This window comes from Rutilus rutilus, assembly GCF_951802725.1.
Source record: "Rutilus rutilus genome assembly, chromosome: 17".
NCBI lineage: Eukaryota > Metazoa > Chordata > Actinopteri > Cypriniformes > Leuciscidae > Rutilus > Rutilus rutilus.
In genome coordinates, this window is record NC_140230.1 from 34592971 (window position 1) to 34616685 (window position 23715).

At 37.6% G+C, this 23715-nt stretch overlaps 2 protein-coding genes across 5 annotated transcripts in view; one reads left to right on the forward strand and one right to left on the reverse strand.

Annotated features, from left to right (window-relative positions):
• Positions 1 to 3679: 3679 nt before the first annotated feature.
• Positions 3680 to 23715, reverse strand: part of LOC311275952 (leukocyte elastase inhibitor-like) — a 29104-nt gene continuing 9068 nt past the window's right edge. The window contains exons 1-8 of one of the 4 annotated variants that reach the window (XM_084385321.1): positions 14204 to 14227; positions 13850 to 14026; positions 7894 to 7965; positions 7574 to 7714; positions 7370 to 7487; positions 5529 to 5671; positions 5273 to 5440; positions 3680 to 5160 (exon numbers count right to left, since the gene is read on the reverse strand). In XM_084385321.1, the coding sequence (XP_084241447.1) occupies positions 4756 to 5160; positions 5273 to 5440; positions 5529 to 5671; positions 7370 to 7487; positions 7574 to 7714; positions 7894 to 7965; positions 13850 to 14017 (1215 nt within the window). In that variant the 5' untranslated portion in view covers positions 14018 to 14026; positions 14204 to 14227 and the 3' untranslated portion in view covers positions 3680 to 4755. The other 3 variants (XM_084385319.1, XM_084385320.1, XM_084385322.1) reach the window with 3 other exon arrangements.
• Positions 17785 to 23715, forward strand: part of LOC311275950 (leukocyte elastase inhibitor-like) — a 73963-nt gene continuing 68032 nt past the window's right edge. Inside the window, exon 1 of the mRNA XM_084385316.1 lies at positions 17785 to 17808. The gene's annotated coding sequence lies outside the window, so the exon portion shown is untranslated. The remainder of the gene's footprint in view (positions 17809 to 23715) is intronic.

Consider the following 23715-nt stretch of genomic DNA (forward strand, 5'->3'; position numbering starts at 1 on the left):
TAGTATTCAAACACTCCAGGGGTTGATCACTCACAATCAGCAAGAAATAAACTGTACATTTAAGGAATTTTATTCCACATTATACACCTCAGAAGCGGATCCAAATGAATGCGCGATGAGGGAATTCTTAGCTGACCTAAACCTTCCCTCCTTATCTCCGGAGGAAGCTATGGCTCTAGGAGCTCCTATCACGCTAGAAGAGCTGACAAGAGCTTTAAAATCGTTGAAACTGGGCAAGTCCCCGGGTTTAGATGGGCTTCCTCCTGAACTTTTTCAGGAGGTATGGGATCAGGTGGGACCACTGGTCCTGGCTTCAATAAATTATGCCATTGAACATGGGAGGTTTCATAGAGACCAAAACACATCCTTAATTACTCTACTTTTAAAAAAAGACAAACCTCCGTTTTCCCCCAAAAGCTACCGGCCTATTTCTTTAATATCTTCAGAATTAAAACTTTTTGCTAAAGTACTTGTAAATAGAATCGACCCACTGATTGGTAAACTGATACATGAGGACCAGACCGGTTTTATTAAAGGTAGACTGGCTTCTGATAATGTCAGACGACTTTTTCACATTCTTAATATTCTTGAAACATCTAATAACCCAGCAGCACTTTTCAGCCTAGATGCTGAAAAAGCCTTTGACAGGCTTGAATGGAGGTATTTATGGGCAGTTCTTGATGTATTTGGCTTTGATTGTAAGATGATAGAAACACTATACAGCTGCTCACAGGCAGTGGTTCAAACAGGGGAGGTTATCTCCAACTCTTTTCCTCTTAATAGAGGGTCTCGTCAAGGCTGTCCACTTTCGCCAGTCTTATTTGCCCTTTCCGTGGAGCCTTTAGCACAGGCCATAAGACAAAATTCCATGATCTCACCAATAATTATTAAAGATACAAGTCATAAAATTTCATTATATGCTGATGACATTATCCTTTATTTTTCTGATATTACTAATTCGCTTCCTCAGATCATGAACCTTTTTTCTAATTTTAGTTCCTTTTCAGGATATAAAATAAATTGGGAGAAGTCCCTATTAGTTCCTTTAAATGATGCAGCGAAGAAGACTCCCCTCCCTGACAGCTTACCTCTCGAGTGGCACACTTCAAAATTTACTTACCTTGGTCTATGTATTCCTCCCTGTTTTTCAAATATCGGCTTTGAGAATTATGTTACACTTAAGGGCAAAATACAAACGGATTTACAAAGGTGGTCATCCTTGAAATTGACATTACAAGGGAGGATTGCGTTAGTAAAGATGAATGTTCTTGGGCGCTTACATTTTTTGTTCTCCATGCTGCCATTTTCTCCCCCTAAAGATTACTTCACAGACCTCCAAAGGATGACTTCTAAATTCATTTGGAATAACAAAAAACCCCGTATCAAATTCGATACCCTAAAACGTCCTAAGTCTTTGGGTGGCCTATCATTGCCGGACTTTAAGTTGTACTATTGGTCTTTTCAGTTAAAGTCTTTAAATTCATGGTTAGATGTACAACCTTCCCGGGCTCCTCAGTGGAAATTAATTGAAGAGTCATTGGTTTCTCCTCATAGATTGCAGGATGTGCTATTTTCAGGAATCAAACTTAAAAAAGCTTCTAAAGAATTTGGCCCAATTATAGCTAATTCAATATCTACATGGCGTCTGGTAGAAAAATATGTTAATCATTCATCCAAATTTTGCATGCAGTCTCCCATTTGGAACAATTACTACCTATTACGAAACATGAAACCATATACCTGTTCGCTGTGGTCAGATAGAGGTATTAATACATTAGATAATATTTATGATCAGACAGGGTTAAGGACATTCCGGGATCTGCAGTCCTGTTATAATCTGCCTGGATTCTCATGGTTCTTGTATTTACAGTTAAGGTCCTCACTTAAAGCTTATGGAGTTCCTTGGGACAGACCTTTGACATCTCACCCCATGGCTCATTGGTTTGAATCCATGAAGGGGAAAACAGCCAAGGTCTCTATTATTTATGGTAGTCTTGTCGTGGAGAAATGTGGGACTCTTGGTATCACCCGAATTTGGGACAGAGAGCTTTTGGCACAGGATCGCAGTTTTGATTGGGAGACAATATGGCAAAATGTCTCAGTCTCATCTAAAAACCCTGCTCACCAGCTGATAAACTACAATGTAATCCACAGAATATATTATACTCCCCTGAAACGTTTTAGAATGAAACTTATTCCCTCCCCTGTGTGTGATAAATGTAGCACTGGGGCAATCGGCAGCTTTCTCCATCTGTTCTGGGAATGTCCTCTGATCTTCAGCTTCTGGGTTAAAATTTCTTCTGTTCTATCACAACTTTTGGAACTGACAATTGATCCTGAGCCATGTCTTTTCCTTCTTAACGATGTCTCTTCTGTTGCTCTTACGTTAAATCAAAAACGGACTCTCTTCTCTGGGTTAACTGCTGCTAAGAAAACCATAATTAGTTCTTGGTTTCCCCCTAATTCACTATCAAAGCAGCAGTGGTTGTCCTATTTTATAGATATTGTTCGTTTGGAGCGATCCTCTGCCTTAATTAATAGGGCAAAGATTAAAACTATTGAGCACTGGAGCCAAACACATGACAGCTTAATGTCTATTCTTTAAACTTGACTGTTCTAAAGGGATAGGGGAGTACTCAGATGGGGATCAGGGCTGATGGGATGGCAGATTCCCTCTTTTTCCCTCTTTATTTATTGTAACTTTTAATTTTTATTTATTTATGTTTATAGGGGCCTTAATCATCTTTATCTCATTAGACACTTTCTATCTGTAAACCATTTATCTCTGACTATGTATATAGTTCAAAAATATTTTTATTTTATTTTATTTAACTTATTTTATTTTATTAATCCTTCTGTATATGCACATGTTTCTCTTCTGTATATCTGTTTTGTATTTGTTATCAGTTATGTCCTCCGCATTGAAGTAATTTTGTGAAAATTTGTCAATGCTAATGCTGATAGCCTTGTGCGTAAGAAATACAATAAAGTATTGGTCACAAAAAAAAAATGTATTGGCTAAAATTATATTTTTTATATTTTTACCATTAAATTTGAGAATTATGTTTCATAATATTACTGTATAAAAGTTGCTGAAAAACTTTGGAAGTTTAATGAAGTTCGGGAATACTTTAGATTGGGGCTTGTTGTTGTGAACTGCATTTCATTTATAGTTTTGAGCTTAACTGTCATGTTTTGATGAAAAGCCACTTAAAAGTTGCACAAACTGATCTGTGGTTACAAAAAGATAAGCGCCGAAACTGTATTTATGGTTTTGAATTTCATAAGAAAATGGACGTAATTTGAAATCTGAGACTTTGTTTCATATCAATAGCACAAAGATTATTGCGATTTATTGGATGGGATGTTGCCACGATGTTCCATTCATTCATCAACTGAAAACAAGATGACTAGCCTAATCGAATCTTGGGATTTAAAAATCGATATCGGTTCACAAAAATGAAATTTGGGGACTGCAGATGCAAATGAGCCTAAGGCTAAATCTGGTGTAATGCATCAAATGTTTACATTTATGTTTTTAATTGCACATGGTCCCTTTTAAATAAAATAAAATCAATCAATCAAAATCAATTTTTTTTTTACCCAGTCCTATACAGTAGTATGAAGAAACTGCAATGATTTTAATTTCTTGAATCATAAAGACGTAAACATATGTTTCCCAGAACTCTCTGCCTGTGTCAGCTGTGTATTATTAACCTTGTAAACTCTGTCTATATAAGTCCGGTTAATTCAGTCATTCATTTCTAAGTCTTGTATGTGTCACAACTGCATTTCTGAGCGCATCTTTGATTATCTGTTCCATGGTTTGTCCCTGCCCTGGTATCTATTTGGATTGTTTGCCCGTGTTTTGGATTACGTCTTTTGATTAGTGATGGGAGAAATTAAGCTTTTCAAAGCTTTGAATCAATTGACCCTTTGCAGAGAGTTTGATTGACAGGCGATCTGACCAATCATAATCCGCCATCCGCCGAATCCGCCATTCAGGAGAGTTAGTAGATTAATGTCGGTGGATTAGAAACGGTGTGTACTGACATCTTTCCATGGTTAAAACAACATTCCTTATATTCATTCATGTTTATTTGATGCTTTAAATGACATGAATCGGACATGGGTCACAACGTGTAAACGGACGGATACAGGCAACAAATCAGAATTGGGCATCAAGACCTGCAGTGTAAACGAGGCCTAAGTGAATGATGGATTTCGAAACATTTATGATGTAATGAAGCCTTGTTTACTGAAACCATGTGACTTTGGCAGTTTAAAACACGCTTCGAACCACTGATTCGAAACAAAAGATTCGTAAAGGTTTCGAAGCTTCATGAAGGAGTGTTTCGAAAGCTCACATCACTACTTTGGATTACCCTTTAATAAACTACTGCGTTTGGATCGTCAGCCTTTCTGAGCAGTTTGTAACATTTATTATTATTGATATACTATTATTGTTTTTGGTAATATTTTCATTTAGATTTCCTTTTTTTCAATTTTGTTTTATGTCAGTTAATGTTTATATTATTTCAAGTAACATTTATGGTTTAGTTTTTGTATAACTTTATACTATTCAAGTCTTTCTCCTGTAAATTGCAATAGGTACTGATCTGTTGGCACATATAAATGTTTCTTAAACTAAAATATGACAGGTTGATTTGTAGTAGTTGTCTCGAGTCTCTTCTACTCATTTTAACCAGATCATCACCTAAACTAGCTGGACGTGTCTCATCCAGCAGGACTCACTCATGGAGAGCAGAAGCGTCCGTAAAACAAAATGCTCTTCGATGGATTGTGTCGGATGAAGAAAAGGAAAGGGTGGTCTGCGTTGAAGACCCGCGGATAGGTCCAACAATCTGCTATCATGACGGCACCAGTGGCTGCAGCCGCTTCGGTTCCTTCCTCGTTGACTTCAACAAAGGCTTTATGGATCACCTTCGACACCACCAGGTCGTTGTTGGAGGACATGCCTGAAAGATTCACCTTCTGCGGGTCGAAAACATCCTCCATTCCCATGCTGATCAGAAGACTCTTCATGTCGTATTTTTCCGCCATCTTGAATCTGGGCAGAGACACTTCAACCTCTTGTTGACGCATGACTTCTGGTTTGGTCCATTCCATGAGCTTCTCGTAGGTCAGTGCCTTTTCAAGCTGGATAATAAGAGAGACATGTCAGATGAATAGTTGAAATAGTCAAAATGAAAACTGCTCCACAAGTAAACATCTGACTGGTCACGGCTGGCTAATTAAGCATTTAAATCACCTTCTGAAGGCCAGTGGTGTCGTCTTCCATCTCGTTAGGAAGGATGATCAACATACTGAGATTCTTCCCGTCATACGGCAGCTCCAGAACCTGACTGTTGATCTCTGGGATGAAGGCCAGAGGAAAGTCCTCCTTTTGATACATCATCTTCACTGGTTTAGTTTGATTCTGCCAAGCATCAATGGAAACACATTATAACCCCTCAGATTTCATCATGACTGCTAAAATTTATTTTAAAAAGAGCATTAAATCTCACCTTGCTCAGCTTAAACTGCCCATCTCTGGTGGCTTCCTTTGGGAATTTCATCTCCCAGTTTCCTTTGAAGTAGATGGCGTTCACCAAAACCAGTTTCGTCATCTCATCGATGGCTCCCTGTGGCACCAAGTCCTTGATCTTCTCTAAAATACAAATGGACATTGTTCACTTTGAGCAGTGATTTGAACTGGTTGGTTTGATATTGTTACTATAAAGCTCAACTCAAGAACCCATGAAGCCAAACATGGCCCTTGAAAAGACATTTTTGCTGAATCTAAAGTGCTGCAAAAAAACATGAAATAAGGCTATGTTCACACTTAGCGTCTTTTTTGACAAGAAAAAGTTGACAACGGCGTTTTTTTAGCAAAAAAAACGTTCGGTTACAAATAGCAGCCGAGCGCATCTTTTGTTGCTATAACAACAGCTGCAACAGTAGCCTAGTGCTGTGTGATGCAAAAAATGTTGAGAAAGAGAAAGTTGGCTCTTGCGTTGGCTTTTGAAGTTACCGGGGAGGAGAATGTCGGTTCACAAAGACGTTTGTGGGTGCACGACATTATACGGGGAAGGAAACTGTATGGTGCTCCATTTTTTCTTGTTGTTTTTGTTGTTATGGAAACGACAGGTCTCGCTACTCACTTGTCATTGGTCAGCAGTCAAAAAGGCGCTTGACGTAGGGCGTTCTTTTCAGAAAAGTTGAACTTTTTTCAACTTACAGTTTTTCTCAATTGTTTACACACAAATACTGGTACTTGAGACACAATGACCACAACATGTAACTCATTCACCAACCCCCTGAACCAATTCTGCTAAACTACAAGCACAATTCCTGCTTTACACTCAAAATTCAGTTCTTAAACACACCTTTTTCAAAACACTACACACAATTCTCTGCTTTTGGCACAATTTTCATGCAGAAAATCTCTTGTTTTCACAAGGAACACACTGCCATTCAAATATGCACACTGACTCATCACATGGGCAAACACCCGTCACACAGTTTTACAATTAGCAATCAGAGCTTTAGCATAAAAGGGCAACAGGTGAGCTCTTCAATGGAGCAATGGATGCCAACATTGGATTTTTTTTTTTTTTTTTTACTGTAACTGTATACAGTCAATTCTTCTGTTGTTTTGTATGTAGACCACTGTATGTACAACTTTGTGTTGGTTGGGATGTACACTGTGTATAATGTTTTTGTGGGAAAAATAAAATATATCTGTTACCGTGTATTTGTGTGTTCTGAGTATAAAAACAATATTCTCAAATATTTTACAACACACTTATGTACACAGTATGTACTGTTATAAGTGTAACACTGAACAAAAAAAGGCCTAAGTCATTATGATGAATGGAGAAGAAGTGTTTTCCATTCATCATAGTGTTTTACATTGAGCACATCAGTGTTCAACTGGTTCTTATAAATGTCTGTTCATATGATGGTTTGTGTGTGTCATTTGAAAACAAAATACCATTTTGAGAAGAAATAACATTGTTTTGAATGTAAAGTTTAATTTTGCAGGAGAATTGAGGGGTTTTGCCCATTGTGTGTGTGTTTTTATTTGTGTGTAGAGTTCTGAGAATATGAGGCATGCTTTCAGAAAATGTGTGTAAACAATCGAGAAAAACTGTAAAAAGACGCTCTGAGCTGCAGAAAAAGACGCCGTCGGTGGTGTCTAAAAAAGCGCTCAGGACTTTTTTGAAAAAACGGTTTACTCCATAGGGTTATAATGTAGAACAGACGCTGGCAGTTTGAAAAAAGACGCTAAGTGTGAACATAGCCTAACTTTTGTAAGAGTGTAGAATAAGTTTCAAATTGAGAATAAGTTTATGCTGGATTTCACCTTGTGTATTTGTCTCCACCCATTGGTTGATGTTGACCCGAGCAGCCTCTGATTGGTTCTTGAAGTCCACCTTCTCCAGTCCGGCTTCATAGTAGCTTTTTGTGTCATCGAGGAATTTCTGTAATACAGCAAACCGATTGAGGTGGAAGTGATATTAGAGTTGAGAACATTTCCAGAACATCCAGTGAATAAACCGAGTCTTACCTCAACAAACTGGTAGGATTGCTCTCCGTAGAGGCGGTTGGCGAGACTCAACACATACGGGACTCCTGGTTTGTTCAGATCACTCATGAACATTTTGAAGCTGGAATGAATTTGGTCCTCAGGTTTTTCCTCTGGACATTTCTGTTTGCATCAACAATATCAGATTTAATCAGTTGAATCAGACGAACCCAAAGGACACATGCATCTCTACAGTAAATACAGCTGTTCATGCAACAGAACCTTGACAGAATGTTAGCTAAAGTTCTGAAAACGTTCCCTGTTAACTGGGTTAGTGTTTGATGTAAATATTCATACGAAACCTTGAGTTCAGCAGGTGTCTGAGGATTCTGGGTTTGCTGCATCATTGGTGGTTCATTGTTAAAGCCCAGGACCTACACAGCATTGATATGGTAGAGTTAATAAAGATAACTTTAACATATATTGTGAATGCACTTCTCAAATGCTCATTAGAATAGTTTAAAATGTACTAGAAAAGACAATGAAGAACTGATGATGTCAAACACATTCTTTGTTGATTTTGGCCCTCAGGCCTTTGATAATTAAATGAGTGGAAAGAGTGATTAATTGCTGGCACTTTACTGTTTATGCCATGCCTGGAACTCAGTTTACATGTGGTGCGTCCAGAATCAAATACTTCCCTATGCCAAAAAGAGTAAAGCAAGGCAAGGCAAGTTTATTTATATAGCACATTTCATACAAATTGGTAATTCAAAGTGCTTTACATAGAATAAAATAAAATAATCAAAAGAAATAAGAATAATTAAAACAGTTTTGAATAAAAAATAAAATAAAATACAGTACAAATAGTTGGACGAACAGTGGCATTGTTACGGGGCGAACAAGACATGAGGCGTGCGGATCCATGTGCAAGCTTTTATTTATAAACATAGTAAACAGCAGGGTCAGACAACGGCAAACAGGGGGCTGTTCCATAAACCAAGATTAGAGTATAAGCCAGGCTTATTTCGGTTAGTCAGGCTTATTTTTGGTAGATTCGGTTTCATAAAGCAAACTTAAAAAAGTTCAAACTCAGTTACCCTGGCAACTTATGCTGGGAAACTAGCCTGGTCCAGGGCAGGCTAACTGTCAGGCTAAGCCTCAGCTGTTACACAGATCCTCTAACACTGACCGACAAGAACACAATGATATTACCACTGACACTCTCTCATACCATTATTGGACTTTATTAACCATTATTAGTCCAAACATAAATACACAGTATACAGAAAATCAACTTAAATAAGGCTACAATGATAAATTAGACAATATAGACTTATGAATACATTTATCTCTGGTTTGTTTGGCAGCTGTAGTACATGTTTATGATTATTAGAAGAACATTAGAACACAATCTAAAAAAAAGCTTTGTAAAGCAGAAGTTAAAATCACAAAATTAAAAATAAATAATTACAAAAGCAAAGTATGAATTTGAACTGGTAAGATGAATCTGAGCTTAGTAATTGACAGATATATATTTATTATGTACTTTATTATGTCTTTCAATTCAAACACATTTAACACAATTATACAAATTGACAGTTCCTTTAAAGACATCATATTTTCCCCCAATAAATATTCCTTATTTTTCCTTCTACTTTTTTTCTTTTGTGATAATACCCACCAACACACATGATTAGAACAATAACCAAGAAGTACATAGTTAGACACTTTTACATATGATTTAAGGGGGAAAAGACAAAAAACAATAAATAAATATTAATAAAAATGTAACATTCACATATTTATATCAAACTCTTATAATGACACATAATTCCAAATAGTTATTCAAGTAATATTATTTGAATATCAAATATTCAATATAAAATAAGCAAATAAATAAAATAACAAATAACTAGCCTAGAAATAAAAGTGAGGGAGGGTTATATAAAAATTGTTAATGTAGACTAATATATATTCCTTTATTTTATGGAATATTCTTTGATTTTAGAGTTGCACATATCTTTTCAAAATGTGTACATTTGCTCTTAATTTCATATTATCCTCTTCATAATGTAAAGTACATTAAGAATATATTATATTATATTTATAATATATAAAAAATACATTCTAGAAACTAAATCTAACCACTCATTTAAAACTGGGGATTCTTGCTTTATCCAAAAAAATATTGCATTAAAAGCTGTAATTCTCAGCATTCTAAATAAATATACATCATATTTATTAAGTAGCATAGGTCCTATACCCAAAACTATATTTTGTATCTTTATATATTTAGTTTCTTAAAAAAAATCCTCCCTGAATTAGGCTACTTCTGTTCACTAAAGTACTTCTGTTTGCTAGAAGTTCACTGCAACTTATCCAACATCCTAAAGATAAATTATTATAATTAGAAGATATTTCTAGTGTTATAAAATATCGCATAATAATTTTCCAAGCAAAATGTATATTTTAGTCCGAATTATTGCGCTCCTATTTGCCGCGCATGCGCGCAGCGGCGCTCGTTCAATATGAAGATTAGCAGTAAAATGGATACATTTGCATGACTTTCTAACATTTACAGATGGAGAATATAACTGTAAAATGTAAGTTTTGCACTGAGGGGAAAAAAAATGTCACAAACGCATAAAACAGCACAAAATATAGGCTGTTTGATGGTGGATCGATTTGATCCACGATCGACCTCTAGGGCTGCTTCAGAAACGCGTGCACACGCAATTATCTAGACTTGATAAACCTGGATCAAATTAGTGAGATTGCGTGAACTTCAATTACCTTTTATGGAACCACTTTAGCCCCAACTTATTTGTTAGGCTCATTCAAGTCCGGTTTTGGAGTTTAATCCCCGCTTTTTTAAGCGGCTTTTATGGAACAGCCCCCAGGTATAGTTCGGGCAAGACACAAGAGAGATCCTAGGGCAAGCGTGGGTCTACGATTAGCGAACAATATCCAACAGGGCCAGGCAGAGAGATAATCCAGGTACACAAGCAAAGATCCAAATGAGGGGCAAACAGAGTCCGAAGGGCAAGGCAGAGGGTTAATCCTGGAAACACGGGCAGATGTCAAAACACAAGAAAACAGGCAAGGCAAGGCATAAACAACTCGGCTCCGTAGAGTAGCTATCACTAGGATAAGCGCTTGTGAGATAGTTCACAGCTGTGAGCGTGATTAATGTAATCAGCTGTGTGTCGTCTGTGCAATGGATGATAGGAAGTGTAGTCCAGTGTGCTGTGTGGTGTGAAGAGTCAATATGATGGAGCAGGGACCTCTGGTGGCTATCGGGCAGAAGGCCACAGACCGGATTCGTGACAGGCACAGTGCTCATTCAGTAAATGCACAGCTAAACAGAAGGGTTTTGAGTCTGGATTAGTATGCACTGTATTTGAAACACAGTTGGCGAAAAGTCCCCGGATGACCTACTACTACTTCCAAGGTTCTGAAGTGCGCATTCGATGGACACTTTACTATCCCATGAGGCCACGGAGAGGATTTATGAATGTCAGTGAAGCGACGCAACTGATGCTGGTTGGTCACGTGACAGTATCAACATGGTGGATGTAGAACGTCCGGATTACATTCATAATACACATTCATACTTCATATAACACGCTTTTTAATGCCCATGAAGTAAATTCAAATTCAAATGTATACATACTCAGACAGTTTGTGATTTCAGACGCAGCCACAGATTAGATCTCATTCAGGAAACACAATTTTTCCATTTGTGAAAGCATTTTTACATATATAAAATGTAAATGCTATATACAGAAATGGGAAGTAATGAAGTACAAATACTGTGTTACTTTACTTAAGTAGATTTTTCTGGTATCAGTTTATTTCACTATTTTTCTGACAACTTTTTACTTTCACTCACATTTTTTTACACAAATGTCTGTACTTTCTACTTATATTTTCAAACCTGGCTCATTACTTTAATTCTAATCTGTATTTGCTGACATGATAAATACTATTTCTTGTCATTGTGCGCCTTTTTCAACAGAAAACATGACTCCCCCATTGGTGTATAAATCTCTTGACTATCACGCACCACAGACGTAGGCTATAAGCTCGCACGGAGCAAGGCAGAAGACAACAAGAAGAATAGCTAACGTTATGGATGAGACAGAGGGAGTTAAAGATGTCGACATGACTGAGAATAGAGACATTCCTGATCACGCACGGCCATATATGAGCGAGATTATGTAATTGTCTGCGTTAAAAAGGATTCCTGGCGAATGCATTGCTAATTGTGTCAACCTAAAAAGCACAAAATGCTGGCTTTCAAGAATTCACTGTTGAATTTAAGAAAGCACTTAAAGGTTGTCTATGACAGATAATGCCCAGATTTTGAAGCGATTCGCAGGGGTTCAGATTTAGGAGCGGCCAACAATTTTTTTTCTCAGTGTTTGTATAAGCGATGTTGCCACATGTTGCTGGAGCTGATGGCACACACATTAATATTCAGTCTTTAGGACAAATTGTTTAGGCCAGTGTTATGGTTGTGATGCTTTTGTTGTTGTTCCTGCTGTCTCCTTCTCCTCCTTTAGGATTGGTCATGGACTTAATGAGAAGGGTTGGTGGTTGGACCAGAGAAAGAGGCCTGGACTATAAAATCCCTTGGAATTCCTCTGGAGGGAGCTCTCTGGTTTTTTTTTTTTTTTGCCTGCACTTTGTTGTACTGTGTGTTTGACCTGTGAAAGTGTAAAATACAATGTCTGCTGTGCTCTTTCTGTGTAGAGTTAACAGAGTGCTGTTAGCCACCTAATTTTTGGTGACATGTTTTTAGAAACTTCAATGTTTTTGATTACATCTGTTACATACAAGCTACATGACTTTGAGAAGCCGTAGGGGGTGAGTGCCTCGTTTTCTTTGTAGGCCAAAAGGCCTTCACTTTTCTCCTGTTTACTGGATAGTTAAGGAGATAGGGTACTTTTTTGTATATTTTGTTTCTTTTATTTGTGATCAATAGGGAAGTTAGCTTTCTTGTGGGAAAGTTAGTCTCTGTTTGTTTGTTGTTTTGGCATTAGCTCACCCCTGAAGTTAAGTTTTTGCTTCATTTTGATTTATTTGATTTACTCAAAACACTTTGTAAACTCTGAGATACCATATTCCGAAAACAATCAAGAGAGCAAGAAAAGTCAAATAAAAAGACTAACTGAGAAGCATTGTGTTGTTTGTTACTTCCCTGACCTAGACCAGGGTCCGTAACACCAGTGAATAGTCCATGTCAGCAATTTGAGCATGTACTGATTTAAATACTTTTTCTTTTTTATTATAGAAATGTGTACTCTGCTGTTATTTTCTCCAGTAATAAGCGGTCATCACAATTTTCTTTCTGTTTGTACTTAAAGGAGAAGTTCACTTTTAAAATGAAAATTCTGTCATCATATACTCACCCTCATGTTGTTTCAAACCTGTATGAATTTCTTTCTTCTGCTGAACAGAAAAGAAGATATTTAGAAGATTATCAGTAACCAGACCCAATGACTTCCATAGTATATTTTTTTCCCACTATGGAAGTCAATGGGACCCAAAAACTGCCTGGTTACTGATAATCTTCTAAATATCATCTTTTCTGTTCAGCAGAAGAAAGAAATTCATACAGGTTTGAAACCACATGAGGGTGAGTATATGATGACAGAATTTTCATTTTAAAAGTGAACTTCTCCTTTAAATAGAATTTACAGTATAACTCGCCTCAATTGTGTCATTTTTAAAGCATCCAAAGACAAGAGGCAGAATCACCCTACAATCTATGATGTGGCCTAGGGGACGGGAAAGGTGGTTTTTTTTTTTTTTTTTTTTTTTTTTTTTTTTTTTAAATCAGCTTAGTCTTTTCTCTGCTTGTGTATTACATGGTACGGTAGTTGCTCAGCCTGGATACATTAATTAGCTAACAAAATTTGAAATGTAGGCTAAGTTCTTTTGTATTAAAGCATTAATAGGATGTGAGGTCCATTTACCAGCGCGACACTAAAACAGGTAGAAGTAATGGCTACTTGAAACATGAGTACAAAAAAAATACAGATGCATCCCCCATGTAGGCTATCCAGTAGGTGGGGGTAATACTCCTAAGGAGTGAGCAGCAAAATGCCTTTTATTTATAAATTGACAATTTTTGGTGTAAAAATCATACTAACATCATAAGTGCACCCCAGGAAACATAAAAAAAAATAATGAAACAATGCAGTTCGTGACCCCTTTAAAATCTGGAACGCATGCACTCGTTGTGTCAACTTGCTTCCTGGTTCCTCTGTCTCAGTCTACTTTTACTGTTGTGTGAGTCTGTGAGATCACCTTAATCATCTGAGCCGCTGTGTTTCCTCTTGCACCGAGCGACACCATGGCCAGAGCCGAGGAGATGCTGACAGGAGAGAAGAACACATTTCCTGATGCGTTTCCTCCGCTGATCTTCTTGAACAGGTTGAGGGAGAACTGTGTGTTTGCTGCAGTCAAAGACTCCATTTTCACAAGCTAGAAAGTAAGAGAGAGATAGATGATCAGCATAACAAAGTGAAAATCCCAAACAGAGCATTGCTCAGTTCAGTAGTCTGTTCTATTCAAGCACTACCTAGTTTTTTTAGCAGGAACGATGTTTCCCCAGAGGTGAAAGAATGATCTGCTGAGTCACTAAGTTTTATTCTTACAAACCTTGTCTCGCCCTGTAGAGCGTATCAAATCCAGCCCAAACGTATCGGGTTACTCAACCATTATGGGATTAATATCTTGCCATGATTCAAAAGTGAAAATAAAGTTCTGAAAGGTTGAAACTAAGTGTTAGAAAACTCAAAATCTTACAAAAAAAAGTTTTGCAAGATCGAAAAATAAGATTTGCAAGCTTGCAAAATGTAAAAAAAAAAATATATATATCTCTGCAAACATTATGTTGTTTTTGAGATTTCCTTCTTCAGAACTGCAACTTTTTTTTACGATGTTGCGCAAACAATTTTTCAGAGTTTCAAATTTGTCAGTGTTCTCCCATTGTATTAGTTTGTTTTCCAGGTTTGAAACCTTGTAAATGGTGATCTGAAAACTGGTGTGGAATGTGTGAAAAAAAAGTTTTGAAACTCTGAAAACAGAGTTTTGCAGGCTTGCAAAGTGGTAAAAAAAATATATATATCTCCGCAAACATCATTTTGTTTTGAATTTTTTTTTTTTTTTTTTTTTTTTTTTTACAAAATGTAAAAAAAAAATATATAGCCTATCTCTGCAAACATTGTTGTTTTTGAGTTTTCCTTCCTCAGAAGTGCAACACCCTTTTTTACGGTGTTGTGCAATCATTTGTTCAGAGTTTCAAATTTGTCAGTGTTCTCCCATTGTATTAGTTTGTTTTCCAGATTTGAAACCTTGTAAATGGTGATCTGAAAACTGGTGTGCGAATAGGTGAAAAAAAGTTTTGAAACTCTGAAAACTGAGGTTCGAAAGGGCGATACTTATTACATTACATTTGCACTCCTATTGCAGACTATTTTTTCAGAGCTGAGTTTACAACACCCACTTTGCGGAGATACGCCCACACAGTTGCGAGCTTGCGACTCATGTGATTTGTGGCAGCGTTGTCACGCAGCTCTGCTCTGAAACTCTGAATCTCAGACTGAGCAAAAATGAAGCTTCGCAACTTAAAGGGATACTTCAGGATTTAGCATTAAGCTTTGTATCAGTAGAAAACCTGTAGTATTTTCGAATCACCATGCTTTCCCCCCTCATATCCCCCTAATATGAGAGATTTATGTATTTTTTGTCTGGAAAAAATCCTCCGATGACGCAAAAATCGTCATTTTGTGTCATCTGAGGATTTTTTGTCCAGAGGCTAAAGACTACAGCCAGTAGGAGGAGCTGTTCTGCATGTTTTCAACCCGCCCATAGAGGGTGGGATCTCACTCACAGAATGTACACAGTGTCAGCCATCTTTATTTGGAAGCTAAGCTATCGAGTTCTTATTCTGTGGAGAGAGATGAGTAGTAGGGGTTACCATCCTCTTTTTCCCGGACATGTCTGGCCGTCGAGATCGTCCAAAATGTCCGGGATTCAGTTTTTGCTTTATACAGTCGCCATTCATTGTTTACATGCACACCTTTTGTTTCAATCTAACTGAATTCATTCCGACTGGTGAATCTGAATGTAGTGTTTACATGAACGCTAAACAAGTGATCGGTTGATGTGCGTTTTACCATTGCTAAGAAAATACACGCTCCTCCGTGAGAGATACAGCCCACGAGTCTCACAGGCGGTCATCAGTAATCACGCCACCGGCTTTTGCGTTCTACAGTCGCCATTCATCATGTTTACTGTGGCGAGCAGGACGAGGCTAGGGCCGCGGGAGAACGACGCGAGGCCGGTGGCGTGATCAGTTGATGTGCGTTTTACCATTGCTAAGAAAATACCCGCTCCTCCGTGAGAGATACGAGACCAGTGCGTCTCACAAGCGCTCATCAGTAATCACGCCACCGGCCTCGTGCCATTCTCCCACGCTCCTCAGCCTCGTACTGCTCAGTAAACATGATGAATGGTGACTGTAGAACGCAAAAGCCGAATCCCGGAAATTTTGTGCGATCTCAAAAACCTGGGCAGACTCGTCACGGAGACTCACTTGTCGCTTAGCTTTATTGTTAACAACTGCTCTGTAACCGGTAGGCGTGGCTTGGGGGTGGCCTCGTAGAGCAGCGAAGCAAGTGCATTCTGGGAGTTGTTGTCTTTCATCCACATGAGCCAAAAATACATTTTCTGGCTTTCTGACATTCTAGAAGGCTCCAAATTAAAAAATTATTTCACATTTCTACTACATAAATGACCCAATTTAAATACACATTCATCCTTCCAGAGGTGAAGTATCCCTTTAAACAAAAAGCCTGGAGGGAGGGCCTTCTGCTCTTGGCCAATGCTTTGCTGTCTGCTGACGTACTGTACGTCATATTCAGGCGAGGCAAAGCGCATTTCAAACAAGCTTATTGGCTTCTGTGCGTCAGATGCCATGTCACTTAAAGGAGAACTCCGGTCAACTTTAACATTGAGCTAATTTTTTTGTACATTTGGAGTGCTGTCAGTACAGAGAACAACGACAAAAATCGGTGTTGCCTACACCGTGTTATCTTCTTTTTAAAATTTGCACCCTGTTGACTTCAATGAGCAAGTTTCAAACCTGCTTTTAGCCTCTTAACATCCTTGATGTGTCATTACAAGTGCACAGGTCATGTGAGTGATTCCTTCGGAGTGAACGCGGGTCAATCTGACTGCAGTAGATGTGAAAGATATGAATAAAAATGATATTTATTTAGCCAGCGCTCATACCTGTATTTACATCCTGTTTTCGGTCAAAGTCCATAGTAATCGATTGTCGAGTTCACGCGCATTGGTTTAGTACCTATGATCATGCGCGTGAATTAGACAATCGATTACTATGGAGTTTGACCGAAAACAGGATTTTTGTCGTTGTTCTCTGTATTGACAGCACTCCAAATGTGCAAAAAAAGTCCATGCTCAATGTTAAAATTGACCGGAGTTCTCCTTTCATGTTAAAACTGCTACTGCAGATTACGACGCCAGGAAAATATAAAAAGCAAATTTGCCTGTGAACGCTTTATATAAAGACAATATAGGAAGGTCTAAATCCGGGTGATCACTTATATCAATATTATATCGTCATATCGTCCAGCCCTAAAACTGATTGTTTGCAGTGTTTATTTAAAAACATCAAATTATGCAAAATATAAGATGGTAAATATTTAATTGATGATTTGTCAATACAATATATAACAATACAAAGGGTATGATTTTACCCCAAAAGTCAACATATTGACACAAAATGACAACTGCAAATCCACGTTTCTCTGCCTGGAGTCGCTATTTCTGTGAATTGCAGCGATTCATTTGCTTCTCTTTGCTGTAGCTTTCGACAGACTGTATAAATACATCTCAGATTTCTTTGTCAAATCTATTTGTACAGTCAATCTCAAAGCTCTTTCCCATTTGAGATGTGTGTGTTTTTCGCGGCATTCACGCTGAAAACCAATGCTACTACTTAGTCTTTTGCCACTCAGTGGGCATAACCGCAGTCACTCCGGCCGACAGTGACGTCACACACATCTCCTCTCATTCCCTCCTCTCATGGTTGAGTAACCCGAGACGTTTGGGCTGGATTGAGGGTGGGCTCTTCAGGGCGAGACGTTTATAAAAATGAAACTTAGTGACTCAGCAGATCATTCTTTCACCTCTGACACATTGGGAAACATCATCGTTCCTGCTAAAAAAAACTCTAGGTAGTGCTTGAATAAAACAGATTTTTTACATTGAACTTCTGTACGTGTAATGATGAAAATGATGCAGAAACTACTGTTCTAGTACTGTACTGTCATATGAAAGATAATGCATGGATTTATGTTTTTCTTAGACAAGCATGTGATGTTGTTTACACAGGAAATGACAACTGAACTGAGCAATGCTTTGTTTGGGATTTTCACATTGTTATGCTGATCATCTCTCTCTCTCTTACTTTCTAGCTTGTGAAAATGGAGCCTTTGACTGCAGCAAACACACAGTTCTCCCTCAACCTGTTCAAGAAGATCAGCGGAGGAAACGCATCAGGAAATGTGTTCTTCTCTCCTGTCAGCATCTCCTCGGCTCTGGCCATGGTGTCGCTCGGTGCAAGAGGAAACACAGCAGATCAGATGATTAAGGTGATCTCACACAATATACTTTTAAAAGAGGGTGACGAGAGAGTAGACTGAGACAGAGAGACCAGGAAGTGACGCAAGCCTTTTATTGTTTTATAATGTTTGGGGTGTACTTATGATGTTAATAGGATTTTTACATAAAAAAATTGTCATAATTTGTATATAATAGGCATTTTTTCTACCCTTCTTTTTCTTCTTCTTCTTCCTCTTGTTAATGGCCGCTCACTCAATAGGAGTATTATCGCCACATACTGTATATCTTACATGGGTATCTGTAATCTGTGTTTTTTGTTTGTTTAATGCCCCACCCACCCTCTGCTGGCGCTGTATGTTCAGCTCCTCCAGCTTCCACTCTTTCCCCTCAACTTCCAGGATGGGCAGAAGCATCACGATTCCCATACATCCTATGCTCTATTCCTGTATTCTTTAAAAAGATTAAAACAGCCCTATATGACTGAGAATCTCTCAAACCATGAGATTTACTGGTCGTTGATCATCATATTTGTTACATTTAAAAAATACATGCTTTACTGTTATTAAAAACATCACATCCATCACACATACCATTTCATGCTTCCCCATTATTTATTGCAAGTGTTGCTGCAACAGTATATTCAACATAAATTAAATAAATCTTCACAATTCTTCAATAAAACCTGATTTTGAGTCATTTTTAACTGTAAACCGTTGTGACAAATTAACTGTGGTCAAACTCTGGTGCCAATGAAGCTCAAAGAAAACTGGTTTCTGAAAAGAGTGTTGAGGGAAAACACGGAAAGAGAGGAAATTAAACTATCATTTTAATTAGTAAAATAAGTTTATTTTTATGAATGTAACATCAGGATGTATATGTTCTAATATATATATACAGTGCTATGCATAAGTTTAGGCAACCATGCTAAAGTTGACTAAAAAGAGGAATAAAAAATCATATTTTGCAAATTTAACTTAATGCCTTATTTTAAAAAATTAGGAAAAATCCAACCTTTAAGGACACCAATTTTCTTTGTGAATGAATAATGTATCGTAAATAAATAAATGTTCTTCCTTAAAAAACAGGGTGCATAAGTTTGGGCACCACTATGTTAAATTCCCATAGAGGCAGGCAGATTTTTATTTTTAAGTATTTTTTTTTTTTTTTTTTTAGGATACTATGCATCCTGATAAAGTTCCCTTGGCCTTTGGAATTAAAATAGCCCCACATCATCACATAGCCTTCACCATACCTAGAGATTGGCATGATTTTATTTCAGTTAGCCTAATAGCTAGTTTGATTTGCATTGAGAGATGATCTTATGGAAAGTACTCCATGCCAATCTCTAGGTATGGTGAAGGCTATGTGATGATGTGGGGCTATTTTAATTCCAAAGGCCAAGGGAACTTTATCAGGATGCATAGTATCCTAAAAAAAAAACAAAAAAAAAACTTAAAAATAAAAATCTGCCTGCCTCTATGGGAATTTAACATAGTGGTGCCCAAACTTATGCACCCTGTTTTTTAAGGAAGAACATTTATTTATTTACGATACATTATTCATTCACAAAGAAAATTGGTGTCCTTAAAGGTTGGATTTTTCCTAATTTTTTAAAATAAGGCATTAAGTTAAATTTGCAAAATATGATTTTTTATTCCTCTTTTTAGTCAACTTTAGCATGGTTGCCTAAACTTATGCATAGCACTGTATATATATATATATATATATATATATATATACAGGTGCTGGTCATAAAATTAGAATATCATCAAAAAGTTTATTTATTTCAAGAATTCAACTTAACAGGTGCAATTAATATATTATATAGACTCATTACATGCAAACTGGGATATTTCAAGCCTTTATTTGTTATAATTTTGATGATTATGGCTTACAGCTTATGAAACCAAGAAATCAAAATCGCAGAAAATTAGAATATTACATGAAATCACACAGTAATTACACAATAATATCATGGTTATTGAACCAGGTTTTGGTTCTTTTGGCAGTGTGGGCAGGTGAAAATCCTGCTGGAAAATGAAGTCAGCATGAAGTGCTCTGAAAATGTCCTGGTAGACGGCTGCGTTGACTCTGGATTTAATAAAGCACAGTGGACCAAAGTCCTCTTTTCTGATGAGAGCAAATTTTGCATCTCATTTGGAAACCAAGGTCCCAGAGTCTGGAGGAAGAATGGAGAGGCACACAATCCAAGATGCTTGAAGTCCAGTGTGAAGTTTCCACAGTCAGTGATGGTTTGGGGTGCCATGTCATCGGCTGGTGTTGGTCCACTGTGTTTTCTGAGGTCCAAGGTCAACACAGCCGTCTACCAGGAAGTTTTAGAGCACTTCATGCTTCCTGCTGCTGACCAACTTTATGGAGATGCAGATTTCATTTTCCAGCAGGACTTGGCAACTGCACACAGTGCCAAAGCTTCCAGTACCTGGTTTAAGGACCATGGTATCCCTGTTCTTAATTGGCCAGCAAACTCGCCTGACCTTAACCCTATAGGAAATCTATGGGGTATTGTGATGAGGAAGATGCGATACGCCAGACCCAACAATGCAGAAGAGCTGAAGGCCCCTATCAGAGCAACCAGGGCTCTCATAACACCTGAGCAGTGCCACAGACTGATCGACTCCACGCCGCATTGCTGCAGTAATTCAGGCAAAAGGAGCCCCAACTAAGTATTGAGTGCTGTACATGCTCATACTTTTCATGTTCATACTTTTCAGTTGGCCAGCATTTCTAAAAATCCTTTTTTTGTATTGGTCTTAAGTAATATTCTAATTTTCTGGGATTTTGATTTCTTGGTTTCATAAGCTGTAAGCCATAATCATCAAAATTATAACAAATAAAGGCTTGAAATATCTCAGTTTGCATGTAATGAGTCTATATAATATATTAGTTTCACCTGTTAAGTTGAATTCTTGAAATAAATAAACTTTTTGATGATATTCTAATTTTATGACCAGCACCTGTATATATATATATATATATATATAAAATGTATTGACTAAAATTATATATTTTATATTTTTACCATTTATATTTTATATTTGGGGATTGTTGTTTCAATTGAACTGCATTTCACCTAAAATAAAGCTTAATTTTAGTTTAAGTTTCGTTGAAATTTAAAAAAAAAAGAATTGTTCAAACCCATTAAAACATCCATTTTTGAACCCACTGTCACAATATCATAAAATCATAATTTCTATTCAAATACCCTGTCATTACCAAGCCTTGGGGTAAAATATTAACTTTTTACTGTTTTCCACCAGTTGGTACCATTTTTCATATAATTGACATACTGCAAACATCTGCAGTATTGCAAACATTTTCCTGATTTCTAGGTGACTATAACCTGTGCCTGTCTCCCTACACATCAAAATTTGCTCTAGAAAGAAAACAAAACTACAAGATCACCATGAACATGAATTTTTGGCCACTGCAAGCGCCTTCGCCCAGTGAAGAACACCATTGCTTTTGTCCGGGCTGGGGAGAAGCCACCACTAGCTGCCAGGGCCGCCTCATCTGGCCTGCTAGCGACAGCACGAGACTGGGAGTTGAAAGTTGACCTGGGGAAGCAACTGAAATTCCCAAAAATTGTCGCCACCACAACACTACGGCCTGACATGTTACTTATCTCAGAGACCTCCAAGCAGATCGTTCTCCTAGAACTCACCGTACTCTGGGAGGACCGTATCGAGGAGGCCAATGAGAGGAAGAGGGCAAAATACGCTGAGCTAGTGGAGGAGTGTCGGAACAATGGGTGGCGAGTGCGGTGTGAGCCCATTGAGGTGGGATGCAGAGGGTTTGCTGGCCAGTCTCTCTGCAGGGCCTATAACATCCTGGGCATCATAGGGGCCAGTAAGCGAAGGGCTATCAAGGAGGTCACGGAGTCAGCAGATGTTGCCTCAAGGTGGCTGTGGATAAGGAGAGGAGAACCGTGGGTGGGGTAGGGCTACCTGGACACAAGCTGGGGCCTGATCAACCCCGGCTGGGTCGCCTAGGTGAGAGTGTATGATGCTCGAAAGACCCGAAACACTCCGTGACCCCAGGTAACATCACTGATGATGTGTCCAGGTTGCATCAAGTCGATGTATGTTATAAGTATAAACATATCAAACATATCAAAAACTTCAAAACAAAATGGGGTCATTGTTCAGCCAAATCAAACCAAAAGAAAACAATGCAGTGAGAAGCGCTTTCTCTTGCTAAATGCACACACACACACACACACACACATACACGCCTACACACACATCCTACACCACCGACACACACACACACACACACACAGAGGGAGAGAGAGAGAGAGTATATGACCTTCAGGATATGATTTTTGTCACTCGCCTGCCTAAACACCATGTATTATATTTAGGCCCTACACACACACACACACACACACACACACACACTTTCGTTAACGCAGACACACTTTCGTCAACGCAGACACACATTGCTCTCAGACATCCACAAATACTCAGAAACATCATTTTAGATCGTTGAGTCATTAAAATGATTCATATCACAGTCAATAGTGCCCCTAGTGGAAACCAGGAAAATAACTTGCATTTCCCCCCATAGGGAATACCTATGTAGTGATGTCATCTGGTGGAATACACTATATAATGCAAATATAATGCTTTTGCTTCAAAATGAAAGGATGTTTCAACATAAATCATGATTCATGTATTAATGACGGCCCCGGCTTTAAACGACGTTTTAATGGGTTTCAATGGGACATTTTTGGCCATTATGGTGCTGAGTGTTCCTATTTGATCTACACAGTGTGTGTTATACATATTATGCAAAATGGAATCAAATTTTTTTAATTTATCCACAAAGTCACAATTTTGCCAAATTACATACCATTTGCATTAAAACAGCCAAAATGGTCAAAGAAATTAAACTGAAAAGGACAAAAATTTCCCTAATGCAGCACAAGGGTGATAAGCTAATTTTGATAAGCTAATCAATTACTAAAAATGAAATAAAAATAAAGGCTAAATTGAATGGAAAAACCCACCTAAATAAAATCGACAAAAGCTCATAACAAAATAACTAAAATTAAACTAAAATTAAGCTTTATTTTACATGAAATACAGTTCAATTGCAACAAGCCCCAATCTAAAGTAGGCTATTCCCTAACTTCATTAAACTTCCTAAGTTTTTCAGCAACTTTTATACAGTAATATTATGAAACAGAGAATTCTCTTAATGGTAAAAATATAAAATATATAATTTTAGTCAATACATTTGTTTTATTATATATATATATATATATATATATATATATATATATATATATTATATATATATGTGTGTGTGTGTGTTTAACACAGAGTGTGTTAAAGATATAAAAGATTGGATGACGCGTAATTTCTTTTATTAAATCCAGACAAAACAGAGGTACTACTTATCGGTTCAAAAAACCGCCCACAAAACCTCTCGCAATACAACTTTAATATAGTAGGATGTCCTGTTACTTTATCCTCTACAGTAAAAGACCTGGGTGT